The 20,087-nt window shown below is 39.0% G+C and overlaps 1 protein-coding gene across 1 annotated transcript; it reads left to right on the top strand.

Annotated features, from left to right (window-relative positions):
• Window positions 1–1,016: 1,016 nt before the first annotated feature.
• LOC111606180 (protein CIP2A homolog) lies at window positions 1,017–18,891 on the top strand. Its single transcript, XM_023326007.1, has 23 exons — window positions 1,017–1,491; window positions 4,689–4,783; window positions 5,005–5,107; window positions 5,716–5,863; window positions 5,951–6,063; window positions 6,639–6,733; window positions 6,804–6,900; window positions 8,687–8,809; window positions 9,559–9,704; window positions 9,772–9,847; window positions 11,446–11,685; window positions 12,131–12,293; window positions 12,817–12,964; window positions 13,120–13,219; window positions 13,292–13,410; window positions 13,931–14,108; window positions 15,242–15,316; window positions 15,418–15,528; window positions 16,130–16,326; window positions 17,295–17,408; window positions 17,499–17,581; window positions 17,985–18,124; window positions 18,640–18,891. The coding sequence occupies exons 3-23, from the start codon at window positions 5,006–5,008 to the stop codon at window positions 18,784–18,786; spliced, it is 2,715 nt and encodes a 904-aa protein (XP_023181775.1). The 5' UTR covers window positions 1,017–1,491; window positions 4,689–4,783; window position 5,005; the 3' UTR covers window positions 18,787–18,891.
• Window positions 18,892–20,087: the final 1,196 nt, after the last annotated feature.

Genomic DNA, 20,087 nt, shown 5'->3' on the forward strand with positions numbered 1-20,087 from the left:
TGAGGCCCAGAAATGCAGAAAGAAACAGAAAAATCATCAGAAAAAGTTCAGACTGAGGCTGAGGGACGTTTAGCTGAGCGTCTCCAAGACGGTGAAAGGACATTTAAAACTTGATTCAACAAATAATTTCTAAATGTTTTTGTAGATATTTTGGGATTACCACTCTTTTGCCCCACCAATGTAAGGTTTTATAGATAATTTGTTATTTTTTTTTTCAAGTGCAGATATTTTCAGCAGAAATTTGAGAAAAATAATTATACGAATTTGTGTTTTAGCAGTGTGAAAAAGAGCTTTGGTACTGTGCAGAAATTTCCGATTCGCTTGTATAGTTTTTGTTTTTTGGTGCATGGATTGCCAATTCCACCAAGATCATCCATTGAAAAAGCAGACAGTCTGAAGGAAGACGACATCTAGCATGCAGGAAAATGTGCCTGATTTCAGAGAGCCTGTAAAAAGGAGAACTGGATACAGAATAAAACATATATGTCTGTTTAAATGTGGAAGTAGACCATTTTTACAATCATGAGTCCATAACAACAAACCAAAGACAGCAGTGAGTCACTGCTGAGCAGCAGCAGCAAACTACGACCCGACCCGGAGTGTGTTCGGAGGAACTGAAAGAAACGCAGCAGCAGAAATAGAACCATAATCTGCCACTGCATTAGATTTCCACATTAGCTCAGGAAGTTACGAGGACAAACGTCTTTACATGCAAACAGATCGCTACAGTTCATCGTGTTCATCCAATGAACTCGTTTCATTACACCAGAGGGACAAGACTTTCTTCTCTGCTCCAGACAAGCTGAGTTTAAAGATTTTAAATCACGTCTGAAGCCGAAGAAATATGGAATATATTTATGGTCAACCATTATGTTTTTTTTACCCCTCCAGGGTCTTTTTCTGGGCTCTAGTGTCCCTTATATGACAGTGGGCTGACAGGAAACAGGGAAGGAGAGGGGGGAAGACATGCAGCAAATGTCGTCAGGTCCGGGACTCGAACCCGCGTCGAGGACTCAGGGCCTCCAAATACGGGTCGCGCTAACCGCTACACCACCACGGCACGCCCCCGTCAACCATTATGTTTGAGTAGTGAACAGAACTTTAACTGTCAGTGTGAACGATTCATTTCAGCACATATTATCTCTGCCTAAAGAGCTATATCTAACTAAATATTTAGATAGCTAAATAGTTAGCCTACAATTTAAAAAACTAGGTCCAAACTAAATGGCTTGAAGCTACACATTTAGTTAGCAACCTAAATGTTTAGTCTTCAGCTAAATATTTAGGTAGAAAACTAAATATTAAGCTCCAAAGTAAATAGTTTAAAGCTAAGAATTTAGTTAACAAGTTAAATATTTGGCCCACAAACTAAATATTTATCTAAAAGACTAAATATTCAGCTCCAAACTAAATAGTTTGAAGCTAGATCAGACTGGACTTTGTGCCTTTAGATCTGAATGTTGCAGCTGAAGTGGAACCGTATCGGACCAGGTAACTTCTCTACAATCTGTTGTTTGGTTCTGATGAACCGGCGTTGCTGCGCGGATCGCTGTGATTCTCTGCTGCTGCAGCTCTTCTTCTTGTTCTCTGTTTTCTGGTCACCTGGAAACCAATCTCTCTATTCAACCCTGACATCAGCAAAGCCACATTTGTAAAATACACTTTCATGCTTATGAAATTCAGTGTAATTGTTCCGTTTCTGTTTATTCCTGTTTTTGTTTTCTGTTTAGATTAAACTGGGGTTGCACATTACTTGCTCCGTTTCTCACATGTAGCATTGTTTAATGTTCTGTTCTTTATTAAATCTATTTGAATTGAATTGGTTGAAATGTTTCCTCTTTCCTGTAAACATGGTTATGAATGGAAAACCCAATCCCTCTTCAAAATCACTTAAATCCTCTTTTTTCTGCTCAGATGTTGACTTTGAACTTGAGTTCACTGAAAAAGGTCAACATGGCACAAAGCAGCTTTTCGTTATTAATGATCGCCTCAGTCCAACTTTAAGCTGCTGAGGAAAGTTGGCTGTTGCATGTAAGAAGCTTTGTTTGAAAATACTTTTGGGTTCACAGTCGCAAAATTAAACATTTTCTGCATTTAAACGGCTTTTAGAAATATAAATGATTCGAATAAATGACTTTCTATGTTGTTTTAAAGTATTTAAATATTAAAATGAGTTACTAGATGATCTGTTCGTGATGCACAACCTTACCAACCACCTGCCAAGCAATAAAGGAAGTGACAAACCAAGATGTTCTCTTCTGCCACACCCACTCTGACTTCTTTTTACTTCAACCCTTAACCTGTATTTAACTGTTCAGTACTCTGCACTATCTGTATTTTCTGAAGGTTATAAAAAAACAGTTTCTGTTTGTCTTAGATGCATTTTGAGTCTGGGTGGCGCTGAACATGTGAACCACATTTCTCACTTTACTATCCACTGGTCAGCTGAATGAGGCTCTCCTCGCTTCACATGACTAGCATGTGAAGCATGTGGCACTTCTTTGATTTAAAGGCGCTGTGCACCTTGCGACTTTTGCTCCTTGCAGGCAGAAAACCTGACCAATAGGATCATCTGTCACTTCCTTATGCTTTGCATGTTAAAAACCTGGTTACAATCATGCAGCAAAGTGCATGAGAAGAGGCTGAAGTACCAGTGGACCAGAACATAACCACACATCCTGCCTGTTTTCACAACTCTTAGCTACGCTGCATTCAAGCCCCTTTTTGTTTCTCACAGATCTTCTCTCAGCCGAATCAAAACGTCTGAAAACTAAGGCTTCAGTTTTACTGTTTAGATTGTTTTCAGGCTGCACATTTAAAGGCAATTAATATTTTATTCCTAATACAACAAGGGGAGAGGGGAAGTCAAAGTTAAAATGAGAGAGGCTGTCAAACTGTAGATGTGGTTAAACCGCAGTTTTTTCAGTTTGATGTGTTCAGATGAATCAACAGCAGAGGTCGACTGACGGGGGATTTTATTTTCATTCTTCTCATTTTTAAAACGGGCATATTTACTGTTTTAGGTCAAATTAAACAACATACTATTTTCACATTATTAAGGGAAGTATGTGCTTTCTTATTTTATCAGCAAAACAAAAATGAGGCGGTTATCAGTATATATTGACACAACGGCATCAACTCATTTTAATAATATAATTTATTTAATTTTTACTATTTTTTTCTAGGCCAGTTATGTTTAATCAGATGTTACAATGGAAATATGTTTAAAAATGTAGCAGAGTGCATCTTTGCTTTTAAGTTCATTTAATGTATTTTTTCAGATAGGTTTTATTTTATCTATAAATAATAAAAATAACCTTCTTTAACGTAATTATGCTGTGCTATTATGTGGACTTAGATACTTAGTGACAATAAGATAATTAATACAACATTTTATTTAAAATCTAAAATTGCAGAATATTAACATGTTTGGTAATATTTTGTTTTATTTGTTTTAAATTGAATTAAGCATTTGATTTATCTGACCAACCTTTGCTCTCATTTAATTTCATTAAAATTTTAAAGTTTTATTCTTCCTTACATAGATTCTCCTCAAAATATGAGGCAGATAATGAGAAATAAACAGAAGTTGGGAGTAACTTATAGTTACATTGAGTAACTTTTTGGGAAAACAAATCTATTAGGAGAAGTTTCACTACACCATGATTTTTACTTTTACTTGGGTTATATTATTATGAAGTGTTGCTTAAAAATAAAGTACAATTTGTGATTATATGCAAGTAACTTCTCTGAATGAAGAATAAACATGTTTCAACCAAAAGTACACCAGACACAGAGACACACCGACGCTTCAGACCTCCTGTTCGTACAAAAGATTTGTTGTTCTGATGTCATTTTCGATCTGCTCCAGCCCTTTAGATCATTTCGAGATCAAAAATATACAGTAAACATTACATATTGGCACTGGAATTACTTTACCCTGTTCTAAAATAAATGTCTTCATTTTAGTCTTTAAAATACAAGAATTTACACGCAGTGTTATATTTTAGTTTATCTCATTGTCTCAATGATCAGATATTTTGATCAGCTCTGTACCTATGTAATCTTTTTACCAAATACTTTTTAATTCTTATATGAATAATTTCTTGGATGGCAACTTTTACTTTTACTTATGTAAAGATTTGTTGAAGTAGAGCCACTCTTTTGCTGTATGATACAAGTGGACTCCAAAATGAGATATATGAAAAATTAACACTAAAGCGAGAGATGTTTCCCAGGCCTGTCAAAACAACGAGTGTACAAAATAAAATGTTACTTTTTGTACTACTTACCGTAATATAATTGAATTACTTGTACTTTTTCCGGTCATTTTATTCATTTTAATTTGTAAATAAATTACATTTTTAATCATTTGATTTTTGCTTAATTTTGTTTTGTTTTATGCTTCATTCAAACTTTATTAAGTCATTTTAACGTCAGAAGCTGCTGCACTTCCGCGTATTACGTACTTCCTTCCTACTGAACGACAGAAAAGAGAGGGGGGGCTCTGCCAAAAAAAAACGGCTTTAGTTTAAAGGACAAAACTGTTTTTAGTCATTATAATAATTCAGATTTCAGTGGAATATAATATTGTTTGAATATAATTGACTTTGATAGCAAATAGAAGTAAAATTAGACTTTTAAGTGAAAATGAGTGAGCTCGGTCTCCCCCTTTGTTCCCTACATAGTTCGTTCCTTCCCAGTTCGAAGCAGAAGCGGGAGGACGTTACTGCCGGGGAGGCTGCTGGTGTTTCCCGAAGACAGATAAAAACTGACAACCCAGGTACTCAGAAACAAACACACAAAGATTTACTGTGACACGTAAACACATTAAATATAGCTATTATTTAACTACACTCCTCGTTTCGTCTTATGTTGTGAAAATGTAGGGTAATCCACAGACTGTTGTTAGCAGCTTGAAGGATCAAAGATGGACGCTCGTTGAAACGAGTAGTAGAATTTTGGTTGTTAAATCGTTTAAACTGGCGGTTTTTCCTCCTACAGGATGGACATAGCGACATGTTTAAAGTCTCTGCTGGTGACCATCCAGCAGTACAGAGACAGCAGGACCGTTCAGCACACTGCGCAGCTGCAGAAACAGGTGGAGGTGAGAGCTAACGGGGATTGTTTTGGACTTTCTCTGAGTCAGATACCTACACACACTCTCACACACACGTCTCTTGTCAAGGTAGAGAGAGAAAACAAATACGTTTTATAGCTTCATAGTTCTGGAAGTGTTCTGCTCATGGTCACAGCATGTTAAAGTAGATTTAAAGAGGAGCAGCAAAAGCAAAGGAGGTGGATTAGCAGAGCTGCCAGCCACTGATGGTGTCACCTAGGACACCTGTGACAGATGAACCAGTTACAGCTGTTTGTTTAAAGGTTATTGTAGTTGTTAATAATTCTGTCCTGCTGAATTTATGCAGGATCAACATAAAGTTTCAATGTTTGTCAGTGCATTAGCTTATTTTATATAACTACTGAGTAGCTTTTTGTTTGTTTCCTTTTCTATTTAGTGATGAGCTCCAGGTTTTCAAATGGACCTGATCTTCAGCTCCCTGCACAGATCAGATCAGTTTCAAACCAGGACTCTGTTTGTGTTGCTACAAAAATCTTAACTTGCTTCTAATCGCTGGCACCATGTTGGTGAAATGAGACCTGGCAGGAGGATGAAAACCTTTGGTTGTGATTTCTGAGCTGCTGTTTTTGTTTCAGGAGCTTTCCAGCCTGAAATGTGACGGCCTGCTGTCCTCGGGTCAGTTTTTACCCACAGAGTGTGTGAGTGGGCTGGTGGAGCTGGCAGGAAACCCGAGCACCAGTCCGGCCCTGACCAGTGCCATCATCTCCCTGCTGGCCCAGCTGGGTGAGTTCTGCCACAGCCGGGTTGGGTCTGTTCGGGTCTGATTCCTGCTCTCTTTCTGCATCGCTGCGTTTTATTCTCCTCTCTCAGGGAGCGATGACGCCAGTCGGGAAGTTCTCCACAGCAGCTACAACCTGACCAGCACGCTGGCTGCTGTCATCCATCACCATGGCAACACCCCTGGAGATCCTCTGGTGCTGCAGGTAGAGACAAACAGCAGCAACATGGAGAAACTTTTAAAATAACATTTAAAATTCAACACTTCTTAAAGTATTAACATATTAATGAGAAAATAACCTGATTTTGTTTTTATTTTGACTCATATTTTGGTTTTTACACCTTTAGATTTCATCATAAAGCAGGTTTAGCGTAAACAGAGTTTATTCTTGTTTTGCAAATCAAGAGGGTCTCACAGTCAGCTCTGTAGAAGCTCCGTGTTAAAGTGGCCATTTCTTACCTTTTACCATTTTAACTTGTTTAAATTAGCATGTCAACACGTTGAGCTCTGCTCTGCAGTCAAACTGCAGTAGATCTGCAGAGCTGTAAAGAAACCATCTGAGAGGCAAAGGGACGCGTTGGCCGGGCCGCACTTTGGGGACCTCTGACCTAAACGGTTCACCAAAATAAGCTGGAATATTCCAAACCTGTTAAGTTCAAATGCATCGAGTTCTAATTTTATTTATTGTGTTTGTTTAACGTAGAGTCAGACGTTCTGCTGTCTCAGGCACTAACTCTCTCCATATGTTGTGATTTTAATGGTTTCAATTTTGTTTTTCAGTGTCTCCAGGTGCTGCAGAAACTGACGTACAACACTCGCACCTTCCAGTTCTCAAACTACATCCGCGAGCTCATCGGTTTTCTCCTGACCAACATGTAAGAGCCGTAATCTGACGATGAAACGTGAACAACAATCTTCTAATCTCGTCATCACGGTTCCCCTCAGCCAGTCGCAGGAGGAGGACGTGGTCATGCCGTGCCTCGGCCTGCTGGCCAACCTGTGCCGGGACAACCCGTTAGTGCAGAGCCACATCAAGTCCATGGTGAGCTTTCAGCGCCGCTCATGTTTCTGGATTAAAAATATTACAAAACTGTGAGAACAGCTGGCTTAGAGCTTCACACGACAGATTAAAACAATCATTTCTGCTTCTTGAAAGTTCCTCTTGTGTTGTTTTAGACCACAGAATATTTGATCAACATGATTCTGGTGAACTTTGAGTCATTCAGCAGTAGTTCTGGCCTTTGAACACTCCCATGATAAAAAAAATAATATGTTTTCATTTAACCACTTAAATTCACACAAATTTCACAATAACAAATTTTTCTGGACAATAAATTGCCCCAGAAGTTATTGTGATAAACGATAATATTGTTGTTCTTAGACCATTTTCAACTGATATAATGGCAATAATGACATAATAAGATTAATAAACTTTACATTCTGACAAACATTTCTCACTGGAACTGGAAGACATTTTAAATATCCAAAATAATTAAACAAAACAGATACAACAAATAAAATGAATTAAACAAAATTATCCTTTAAAAAATGTTGAGTTGAGACCAAAACACCAGACTGAAAACTTTTATCATCCAGTTTTTGGTAGAAAGAGAAAAATAACACATTGTGCAAATGAAAATTATTGACCTGGACAGATTAATCGATTTATTGCTTATTGTGACAGACCAACACATACATTAAAATGCAAATAAGGAAATAAACATTTTATTGGCTAAAATGCAATAACAGCATTTCTTTAGTGAATGTTTGTTGCAAAGCAGCTAAAAAAAATCCTTGTAACACCAACATGTGAGAAAATCTCAGGCATTTCTGCTGGATTGAATGTAGGGATTATTTTTTGGATTAACAGATTAATTAATAATTTTATATAAAAATGTGATTAATAGAATATTTCTTTAGTGAAATGCCAAATAAATGCGATGTGATGTAATAGTTCATAAGACTTAACAGGAAACAGAAAACTGAACTGATCGACTCATTTGACCCAAACAGACGATAAAGATTATTGATCCGATATTAATTTCTGCATTGGCCCTGAAAACAATTTGGTGACAATATTTCTGATCCATCAGGGCAGATCTATTCAGTCTAATTCTATGCCCTGAGTGACGTCATGCTTTATTATTTATTTTACATTATATTTTTTATTCCTGGTTTCACTTTCTGAAGCATTAGAAAAGTTTGTTGAAGTTTATTCTTACATGTTTGACCAACGTGATCAACCTGTTGTTTTTGTCAGTTTGTTTCTTTATTATTTATTTTAAATTGGCTGTTTTATTCCTAATTGCTCTGATTGAACAAATTAAAGTTGTTTTTGCATATTTGACCGAACTTGTGAAGCTATTGGTGTTTCTAAATGTTCTGTACTGCTGCAGTACAGAACATTTATTTAAATCATTAAATAAATGTGTAATTCAGTACATATATGTCTGTGTTTAAAAAAGAAACATTTTAAGTCAATTTATCGGCTGATACTAAACCTCAGATATCGGTGTCGGTACCGGAGGTGGAAAAAGTAGATCAGTGCCTCTAATGAAGATATATAGATGGGAGACCAGATTCAAACTTTCTGCTCTCCTACAGACTCCAAGCTCACAACAAGATGTTAAATGTTTTATTTATGCTAAAAAAACGTTTTTCATGGAATTTAAGACACATTTTGAGAAGATCGTTGATGATTTAGCTGCAGTTAGTTTTATATTTATGTGTAAATCTGGAAGAAGAACTGGCCTCGCTGTTGTTTTTAGACGTTTGGTTTCCTCATGTGGGTAAAATGTGTATTTTTAAAACTTATTTTTACTGTAAAGGAGAACGTGAGGCAGCTGTACCGAACTCTGATCAACTTCCTGGCTCACAACAGCCTGACGGTGGTGATCTTCACGCTGTCCATCCTGGCCAGCCTGACTCTCAACGAGAAGGTTGGCGAGAAGGTGAGCAGAAATCCTTCTGATTTTCTAAGGTAAATAAAATCCAGTTTTACTCATTTTAAGGTATTTTTGGATCCTTTACTGTTTGGTTTATGATAAATGATGCAGCTGAAAGTCGTTTCTGGTTAAATGTTGTTCTATCTGAATGCGTGGAAATTGTCCCACTGTCTTATTTTTATTAGTTCAGCTTCCTGTTTCTGTTTCTTGTCTGCATCATAAAAAGCTTCTGGTTGTTGTGGAGCGAGAAAAATTAACAAAGTCCAAACCTTGTTAAAGAGAAAGAACAAAACACAGCTTTATTTTACATCTGCAGAGATCTAACTAGACAAAGGAATCGCCTCTCTACATAAACTGTATACCGTCCTTCTCCCGCAGACAGAGTGTCGCCACCAACATTCCCAAGGAGCTAATCAGATTAATACACACACAGAGAAAAATGCAACTTTCAGTTAAAAATGGGTTTCAGACAGAATATTCAGTGTCTAATAATTATCGCTCCGCCGTCGGTCTGGTCTTGTCCCTCCTCAAGGTATGACAACTATTTACTTATCGCCTGTTGCTAAGCTTCTGACACACTGAGGCAAACTGTGAAGGCTAAAAAGACAAACAATGACTCTGTAAGACCGAGTGAGACATAATAAACTAATTAAACATTGTAAGATTAATATTAAATAAACTTCTAATAAAAGTAAACACACTGTAAATAATTATTTTATTCCACACCTTGAACTTGTTATGTTTTTTGTCTGCAGCTTTTTGAGGCGGAGAACATCCATCAGACTTTCCAGCTGGTGTTCAACATCATCTTGAACGGCGGCGGCACGCTGACCAGGAAGTACTCCGTCGACCTCCTCGTCGACCTGCTGAAGAGCCCCAAAGTAGCCGACTACCTGAGCAGGTGGAGTTGATCTCTTCAGGCCCAGACGTTCCCCGCCGCCCTGTCTGACCCGCCTCTCTGCTTCCAGGTATCAGCACTTCTCAGCCTGCGTTTCTCAGGTTCTGGGGCTGCTGCACCTGAAAGACGCCGACTCGGCAGCCACGGTGAGACGGACAGACACTCTGAGTCCAGAAAGTTTATTTGTATAGCACATTTCAACAACAATTAATTTCAGTTTCTATCAGAAAAATGCAAAAATACAAATTCATAGAAGACACAGTCAGTTATTGAAGCGTTACATTTTGATGAGCGCCGTCGTTACATATGAAAATATTGATTAGTGTTTCATTTATTATGTTTCAAAACAAGTTCTTATCCTTGATTTAAAGGAACTCGGAGTTTCTGCTGTTTTGCAGTTTTCAGGTAGTTTGCTCCAGATTCGTGGTCATAGAAGCTGAATGCTGCTTCTCCGTGTTTGGTTCTGGGCCTGAGAGGTCTGGCAGGTTGATCCAGCAGCAGCAGATCTTCAATCCGTTCAGTGGTTTATAAAATACCGACCGGGTTGATGGTTCTGTCCTCCTGGTTTTAGTCAGAACGCCAGCAGCTGCGTTCTGGACCAGGCAGATCTGTGAATGACACTTTGTTCATCAGGCCTCTTATCTCAGCCTTTGCATCAGTTGACACTTTTTCTGCTCTCGTGGCTTTAATTTGATCAGACATGAATCATCAGAACAGGAAACAGTTTGTGGTGAATTGCTTCATGTAAAAAACAACAACTGATACATGCATCTAAAAACGGTCTAAAGCAATAAAACCATTCATATGTGTGCAGATATATTATCTTAAAACACTTGCTTATACTTTACCACCTTTACACATAAATATTAAGCATTGATAATTATTTACATAAAGTGATTATGTAAATAATTAGTGAAACCTTTACGTTAAGTTTTCCTGATCAAACACGACTTTGTTTTTCTCCAGATGGATTCAGGTTGAATGTGAGTCGTTATGCAGCAGCGAATAATGTTTCCCACAAGAACTTAATACCTAGAAACAGTTGGTTGATTTATAGCAGAAAATTGAAGGAAGGAACTTTGTGGTCCAGATGTGAGGCTCATCACTCATTATGTTCTGTATGCATGTAATGTTTCAGGTTTTTATCGTGTATAATCTTGTTTTATTGTGACTTTCTCCATCTGTAGATTCAACGAATGCAGAGGGGATTGTTTCTCTCAATTTTGATCATTCCAATAAACCCATTTTTTTAGTTTCCTTTAAAACCAAGTCAAATATTTTAAAAAGCAGGAATGTGTGGCTGTGAGCAGTCAGGTTCATTTTCATAGAACATTTCAGCAACAAGGCAGCAACTGCTTTTAATAATCAGTTATGAAACAAGCAGGAAATATGACATTTAGTCAAAAACCATCATCAAGCATATTGGTCAGTATTCCAGTTATGAATCAAAAGCAGCTCTAACCAGGTGGGATTTAAAGGAACTCAGTGTTTCAGCAGTTTTACAGTTTCCTAGAAGTTTGTTCCAGAAAACTGCTTCCAAAAGAGCAGGAGCTTCTTAAAGAGACAGAGGCCCAATTTTCAGGCGCTAATCAGGAAGTCAGATTTCTTTTAGATCATATTTGATACATAAAACATTTTCATAATAACTAAAGTTAAAATATTTACTTGATTGTGCTATAAAATGGCTCCATGTGTCTGGAAAACATGATGCAGCCCCTTTAACGCAGCCTGTGTGTCGCTGCAGGTGCTGCAGCTCCTCCTGTCCATGTGCAGCGTCGCAGCTCTGCGCTCGCAGCTCTGCAAGGTCGTCTTCCGGCCGGCCGGCGCCAAACTCAGAGCCGCTGGCCACGGACAGACGGGCGAGGCGAACGGGGGCCGGAAAGCCGAGTGTGGGCTGGCTCTGGTGCAGTGGCTGACCTCGCCTGTGGAGGGCGCTGAGAAATGCTCACTGCAGACGCTACAGCTGCTGACCGAGCTGCTGGAGGTATCATGACTTTATTAATCTGATTTCACTCAGGAAACATAGAAAATTTATACGTCATAATAAAATGATTAAAATTAGTTGTTCAAGTAAATGTACCTGAGTAAATGTAACTAGTTACTACTAGTTATTTACTAGGATGTATGGATATAAGTTGTACTCTAAGGCCAGAATAGTTTAATGACAAACAGGATAAAAATTAAATGCGTTCAGCAGCTTTTTTAAAGTGGTACTCTGCCCCCTAGAGGACAAACTCTGCATAGGCATCACTAACCCCCTCCAGTTTGTCTGAAGCTCTTACTTTAATCCACTGCTGTGTCTTCCTCAGTAAATGACCTGAAATCTGAATGTTGTTGATGCACAATAAAGATTTTCTTTGTCTGTGTGTGTGTGGACCTTTGAGTCGACCCGTCCTCTTCTGTCCTGATGGCCGTTTCTGTGCATCCAGGAGTCGCTGGGAGCGGAGAGCGTGTCTGGATCCACGCTGAACTTCGTGGAAATGTTGCTTCCAGTCGCCTTGGGGCTGCTGAAGGGCCTTGATCCTGCAAAAGGAGACGCTCACCTCAGGAAACACTGCCACCGCATCACCCACGTCTGCACCCTGCTGCTCAATATCCTCACCACAGGCCTGCATGCGTGTCTGTTAGCGCTGTGATGCTACCTGGGGGATTTAAAGCCTTAAAATTTTGCATTTTTTAAATTAATGTGTCTAAAGATGAGCAGTCATGACAGAAAAAATATGGGGTTCATCTTCACCTTGTTATTCATTCAATAACTGTGACATTATGAATGTCACAGTTTTAAACTAAATATTTACTAAGAAAGCTCAATATTTAGTTTATAAAATATTTAGCTGCAACTTAAAAATTACTTACCAAAATAAACATTAATTAGTAAGCTAAATATTTGGCTTCAGGTTAAATATTGAGTTGGTAAGTTAAATTAAACATTTAGTTAGCAAGCTAAATATCTATTTAGCAAAGTAAATACTCAACTCCAAGCTAACTGTTTAGTTTGCAAGCAGTTTCAAAACAAAAGTTATATATTGAGCTAGCAAGATTAAACAACTAACTAAAACCAACTAACCTTGAGCTAAATGGAGAGGAGTCGGGTTGTTTCCTTCACCTGCTCCACCCCTCTGCTGCCAGGACGCCACCAGGTCTCTGGTGTCCTCTCAGGTGAGCGCTCAGCTCTGCCTCTCTCAGGTAGAAATTCTCCTCTCCTGTTGCCATAGCAACAGTCCCCTGACCTGCCTGCCTCCTGTCTCCGGTAGCGACCTCAGGTGAGTCAACATAAAAACGCTTTAGGGCGATATTTATTATGAAATAATTTTATTTTCTAATCACTGCATCAGTTTGCGAATTAAAGCTGTAAATATTTTTATTGAAATCGATCCGTTCTGGAGCAGAAATCGTGACGTTGTGGTTTTCCTTCCAGACAGTTGTGTGCAGAAGCTCTGCTGAAGGTTCTGGAGCTGATGAGCCGCCTGAGGCAGCAGGTAAAGGACATGGAGACGAGCTTCTACAGGATGCTGCAGGTGAACAACGACTCCTGCCAGGCCTCCTCACTTCCTGTTTAAATCTTCAGCGTTTCTCATTAAACCCTGCAGGACCAGAGGACGGTGACCCCCGTGTCTCTGGCTCTGACCTCACACCACAGGGAGCGCGTGCAGACCGGACTCGCCCTGCTGCTGGAAGCCACGCCCCTTCCAGACTTCCCAGCACTGCTGTGAGTAGACCAGTCACAATAATGAACTTTACTGGACGATCAGTTGTTTCAGAAGTTATTGCAAAGATCAGTAATCTTTAAATGCTAATGAACATTTGACACTGGTACTGGAAGACTTTTTAAATATCCACAAATAAAACAGAAACAATAAATAAATAAAATAAATTATAAAGTTTCTCCAACCAAAGTTGTCCTTCAAAAAAATGTTTAGTTGAGACCAAAACACCAGACTGGAGAGTTTTATCATCTAGTTTTTGGTAGAAAGAGAGAAAAATCACTTTAATTTATCATTTGATTAATTGATCTATTGCTTATTTCAGCATTAATAAGAAACATGATGAAAATAATGTCTTCACGCAGTCGGGCTATAAACAGTAAAATCTCAGATTTCTTATTTACCAGATCGGATTTTAATCAGTTCTTATTTTTTAGAAATGACAGAAAATGTTCCCTGCCGTTTGGCTTCCTGTCAGAGTCCTGGAGGATCTGCTGCTGACTGAGTCTGTGTTTGTCCTGCCAGCCTGGGGGAAAGCATCGCCGCTAACAACGCGTACCGCCAGAGGGAGGCGGAGCTGACGGCGAAGCGCGTCGCTGTGCAGGAAGTCCCGCCTCCCTGGATGAACTCCAGCACGATGGACGCCTCCGGCGGCAACAAGAGCGTGAGCAGTCTGGTGGAGAAGCTGCAGACCGGCATGGAGGTAAAAACTCTGGAGGCGTTGCCACAGCAACGACCTTTCACCTTTGTGACAAAATGGAGAAAAATGTCCTGATTTTCATGTTTTAACAAGTAAAATTATGAACAGTGTAGTGCAGACTTCTGTCCGGCTGTGGAGTTGCTTCTGTTTCTGCAGGTGTTTTCTGGTTCCTCTTCCAGCTTTGGAGGGAATCGGTTTTATTTAGGGGTGTCAAAGTGAAGGGGAGAGCAAATGCAAGGCACATCTCAAATCTTTAGCTGTCAAAAACATTAATTTTCCAGTTTGTTTTTAAAAATGGGATGAAATGAATTAATTATGGATGAAAATTTGGACCAATATCCAACATCAATATTCCTCTTATGGCTGATAACCAATATTTACCGATATTTTATGGATTTTTCTACCTTTTTGACACCTTTGGAAAAAAACTTGAGAGTATGAATGAAGGCACTTTAATCCTGAAATAAAGGAAAAACTTGTTTCTGTTTACTTTTCATTGTTCCTGATTTGCATTTTCTACCAAACTTAAAGACTTCATGAATTAAAAACGTAATATTTTCTTTATATTAATCTGATTATCATCCAGGTTTGTTAATGAAGATAATTTAGCTTCTTCAGACTCGGTTGTTTTACTGTCAGAGCGCTGATCTCTTATTGTCTGTATTATCTGACAAACAGACACTCAGTTAAAAACATGGCAGCAGAAAAAGTATTTCAGCTTTCTACACTGCAAAAACACAAAATATAACAAGTATTTTTAGTTTAGTTTCTAGTGCAAATATCTTAGTACAGTTGAAATAAGACAAAACAAAAACATAAGTAACTATTCAGTTACAGGTAGTTTGAAATCAAATGTCCCTAAAATTGCTAAAGTTCTTGTCATTGGTGGATTATATGGGAAAATTACTTAGGATAATCTGCCAATGGAGCTGGCACTTCTTCTTCAATATTAAGGAACTACTGACTTAAAACAAGATGATATTTCTTGCTGAAAAGTTACTTTCAAGTTAGTTTTATCTTATTTCAAACATACTAAGATTTTTGCTCTGGAAACTAGACCAAAAATACTTGGTAAGATTTTGTGTTTTTTGCAGTGTATAATTTATTTGTTCTGTTTTTTATTTATTTTTTTGTAGCTGCAGGAACCGACGAAGGACTCTCCTCTGTCTGAGATCATCGACGTTTACGAGCAGAAACTGGCTGGGTTTGCTGTAAGTTTAACAAAACATCAGAATTAATGGTAAAATACGAAAAGCTGCTTTTAAATCTCCTGTTCAGTTCGTCGTCCAGCTGCTGGTTGTTTGTGTTTTAGTCGAAGGAGAGCCGCCTGCAGGACCTTCTGGAGGCCAAAGCTCTGGCTCTGTCTCAGGCCGACCGTCTCATCGCTCAGTATCGACTGCAGAGAGCTCAAGCTGAGGCCGAGGTAAACGAAATCATTCTGTTTCATGATGAACATCCAGGTAAACGAAATCATTCTCAGTGAAGAGGAAACTCCTCAGATTCTCCACATAACAAAATAATCTGTAAAACTTTAACTCAGCTTCTCACACAAATACAATAAGTGATGATCTAGTTGAGATATTGAGTCTGGAAACCTTTAGGTAAGAAAGTAAATAAATGCTTCACAGTTTGAATGAGTCATCAAACTCATCAGGTTAAGAAAATATTAACTCCAGCTGGTTCTGTTTGTTACACCATCAATGATTTACAGCAATAACTTGAGTTATTTAACTCGGGGTTTAACTTTCCAGTAATTTGTTACAGTTTCAAGAAATATTTAGCTACAAACCAGATATATAGTTAACGAGCTAAATATTTACTGTATCTTTCTAAATACATATTAAGTTTTAAACTGTCACATTTATAAATGAATTAATAACATGGTGAAAATATAAACTCTCCTCCTACACCAGACTAAATAACCTAAATTATTGCTGTTAAATTTTGACTGTAACTTTATAAACGGGTTGTCGGTAAAATCCTCCAGATCTGCAGTTTGTCTCTCGCTGGTTTCCCTCCTGCAGGCGCGGAAGCTGGCCTGCCTGCTGAAGGATGCGGAGCGTCGGCGGGAGGATCTGCAGGGCGAGCTGGGGAACCAGGTTCTGGAGGTGGAGCGGTCCAGAGCCGACATGAAGGAGCTGCTGCAGCACAACGCTCGGCTGCAGAGGGACTCTGAGGAACACCAGACTCTGAAAGGAGCTTACAACGCTCTGCTCAACAGGTCAGAGGCAAAATGACATCCTCATGCATCCTGAGGCACAAAACCTCACCAAGCAGCTGTGGCCTGGTTTCTACTAAAGCACTGGAATTAAGACTAAACTAACTTTGGCTAGTAACTAGTTTCATTTACTTGAATAACTCCACTGTACTTTTTGCTTTTATTTGAGTAATTTTATTGTAAAGTATTTCTACTCGAGTAAAATTTCTGGATTTTCTACCCAGTGCATGAAAAACAAACATATTATAACCAAAACTTCCCCAGATTCAGACACACACCTGCAGTTTGTGTTAAAGTTTCATAAGATTTTTAATTAAAGAAACTGATTTGGAAAAATGTTCTGTTGCCTGTTTTTGTTATTTTTGTGTCACTGGTATAAATTATTGTGATTTTGATTCGTTAAAATACCAAAATTTCCACTTGGCTTGATATTTTAATCCATCTGATGATGTAATTTTTGAATATTAATGATTGATAATTTGATCTGTTAGACTTTTTACCAAATACTCTTTTACTCTAATTTGGTCATTTCTTGGACGGATACTTTTTACTTTTAATTGCGTAAACGTTTTGGATGCTCTGCTTTCCTCTGCTTATCACTAACTTTTCAGCAATAAATAGGAGTTTGTTTTCAGTCAATAATTTCTTGATATTGATGAGAAAAAACTTATTCCATTGGAAATTTATTTCACTTTAAACATGTAAAAAATGTCTTGTAAGTGAAATAATCTGCCAATGGAACTAGAACCTTTTTTATATTGATATAAAAAGTAATTATTGACTTTAAACAAACTATCTTGCTGAAAAGTTACTTGTAAGTTACCGCAGTTTTGCCTTATTTCAAGTGAACTAAGATATTTGCTCTGGTAATTAGACCTGAACTACTTGGTAAGATTTAGTGCTTTTGCCATGTTAAAGACCAATGTTGTTTTCCCAGCAGTTGGAAATCAGACATGCTTTTATCTGCGCAGGTTTAATGAAACGGAGCGTTTGCTGAAAGAGCTGCAGGCGGCTCACATTTCTCTGAGCAAACAGAACGACACGCTGAGGAAGAACCACGAAGCTCTGCAGCTGCACAGGGACAAGTAGGAAGCCGACAGCTGGAGCTTCCAGCTGCTTTTTATTCTCTGCATTTGAACAAAGTAGAAGTTTGGTTTGGTTTCCGTCTGTTTCAGAATCACATCAGAGCTGCAGGAGAGAGAGGCGGAGATCAAATCCCTCCGGCTGGACGTAGAGAAGAAGAACAGCGACGTTGCAGGTCAGTTTGGCAGCGATCTGACCTCTGAACTAAACCTGTCACCATGACGATAATATTGTTGTTTTGAGACAATGTCATAATAATAAAGGCATGAAAATGCCAGAACATGTTCTCAAAGATCAATGAACTTTAAATTCTGATGAACATTTAACAACGGAAGACATTTTAAGTTTCTAAAATAAATAAACAAAACAGAAACTACAAATGAAATGAATTATGAGTTGAGACCAAAACAGCAGATTGAAGATTTTTATCATCCAGTTTTTGATAGAAAGAGAGAAACGATAAATCATGAAGATGGATGTTATTGAGCTCGTTTTTATTTATTATAGATTTATTGATTATTACGACGGGCTTACACTGAAGTTATTAGTTTTCAAATGTTTCTGCTGATTTGTTTTAGGTCTGCATGCAGACCTGCAGTCCAAAGAGGAGACGCTGAGGGAGAAGGACCAGGAGAGGAGAGACCTGGAGGAGACGCTGGACGTCCTCAGGAAGGAGCTGAACAAAACGGAGCAAGCCAGGAAGGACGTTAGCATCAAGGTGAGCGGCTAGCAGCTGTTAGCTGTTAGCAGTCGGACAAAACAAGCACCCTTCTTTGTTTTGGGTTTATTTCCACAACTCTGCTAAAGATGGCTTCCTAAAATGGCCGCCTCCAGTAAACCAGAGTTTCTGTACAGAATCGCAAAGCATCAGAAAGTTCATTTCTCTACACAAATCAGTGGATAGAAGGAAGAATCTCCAGTAGCAGTCAGTGTTCCAACGACTGAAGAGTCCTCTGACTGAAGACTTTCATCCATGACCATTTGCTGGAGCTTATTAAGTACTAGAGGAATTTATTATTTTATTATTGGCCAAATGATTGTTATTGATCCAAAGCTATGCTAATGATTACCAATAGTCCATCTATTATTATTCATTATTTGTTTGTTTATGGCCTCCTGCTCCTTGGTGGCCAATAGCTGTGAGGTTTCTGCAGGAAAAGCAGGTGCTGATAGAAAACTCTAAACTGCAGCTCAATGATGCTCGGTCTTCCTCTGACCTTTGACCTCTGGCAGGCGTCGTCTCTGGAGCTGCAGAAGAGCCAGCTGGAGAGCAAGTTAAAGCAGAAGGAAGACGAGCTGAACAAACACTCGGCCATGATCGCCATGATCCACAGCCTGAGCAGCGGGAAGCTGAAGAGCGACGTCAACCTGTCGCTCTGACCACAGCGCCCCCACCAGGACGGGAGAGGAGCTACACTTATGAACTCAAAGCTCCATTCGAAACATTAATTCACTCTTTTAGACTCAATAAAACACATGAATGAATATCTTTTTTTCTGAACTTGTACTTTTTATGTGTTTGTTTTTATTGTTTATATTTGAATGTAAATGTAGTCAAATTAATGTGTCAAGAAAAAATCCCTTGCATCAAATTTTCTTTCTGTATAAATAAAACTTTAATTCTACATGTGCACCGATTACAGTTTTCTGCCAATACCAATTTTTTATCTGTAATACTAAATGTAACAAGTATTTAATTTACTCTCAATATCATTAACTAAAATAACTAAAGTTAACTAAAACTGATTACATTTTTTTTCATCGAGGCTTTCAGCTGCAGATGAAACACTTTAAATAATTTATTATATCTGCAGGTCAGGTTTGGGTTTAGCTTGTAGCATTGAATTCAACTTTCTAAGAAAAACAGTTTAATCAGTTTATTGCTTTATCCAGGAGGTAAATGGAAGATGGCGCCGGCGCAGCTGGCTGCCTGCAGATGCAGCTCCCGTCGTGTGTGTTAATCTGTGTATATGTGCTGTAACCGATTAAGGATCCGTGCTTTAAGAACCCATGGATCATCAGTTAAGCTTTCCACAATGGCTGGATGTGGTTCTGTCGATGTTCTCCGTGTTCTTCTGCTACTTTTTATACTCTTAGTTGGGGAGAACCTCGCCGAGCGGAGTAGCGGCATTGTTTGCTCGCGCTGTGTGGGCCTCTGCTGCTGCCCAGAGACGGGCCTGTGGTCCCAGAGGAGCTATGAAGGAGACGACGGGGCTGTAGGTCTGGAGTTAAACGGAGGTAGAAGAAGAGACGGCGCAGGCCAGCAGTAACAGCGATTATTGTGGGGAACGTGAGGTCTTTGGTAAATAGGACAGACGAACTCACAGCGCTGGTTAGGACCCAGAAGGAGTACTGGGAGTGCAGTATCTTCTGCTTCACGGAAACCTGGCTACACTCGCTTATTCCGGACTACAGGGTGGAGGTCCCTGGATTTTCCTTGGTGCAGCAGGACAGGGACTTTTCCAAGAGTCGGAAGAAGAAGGGCGGCGGGTTGCACTTTATGTGAGTGAGAGGTGGTGTAATCCTGGTCATGTTAACGTGAAGGAACAGATTTGTAGCCCGGACATTGAACTTCTGGCTGTGGGAATGCAGCCGTGTTATTTACCGAGGGAGTTTACATCTGCCATTTTGATTGCTGTTTACATTCCCCAATCAGCTGATGCAGCGGTGGCCTGTGACGT

Source organism: Xiphophorus maculatus, chromosome 21, assembly GCF_002775205.1.
Source record: "Xiphophorus maculatus strain JP 163 A chromosome 21, X_maculatus-5.0-male, whole genome shotgun sequence".
NCBI classification, from domain to species: Eukaryota; Metazoa; Chordata; class Actinopteri; order Cyprinodontiformes; family Poeciliidae; genus Xiphophorus; species Xiphophorus maculatus.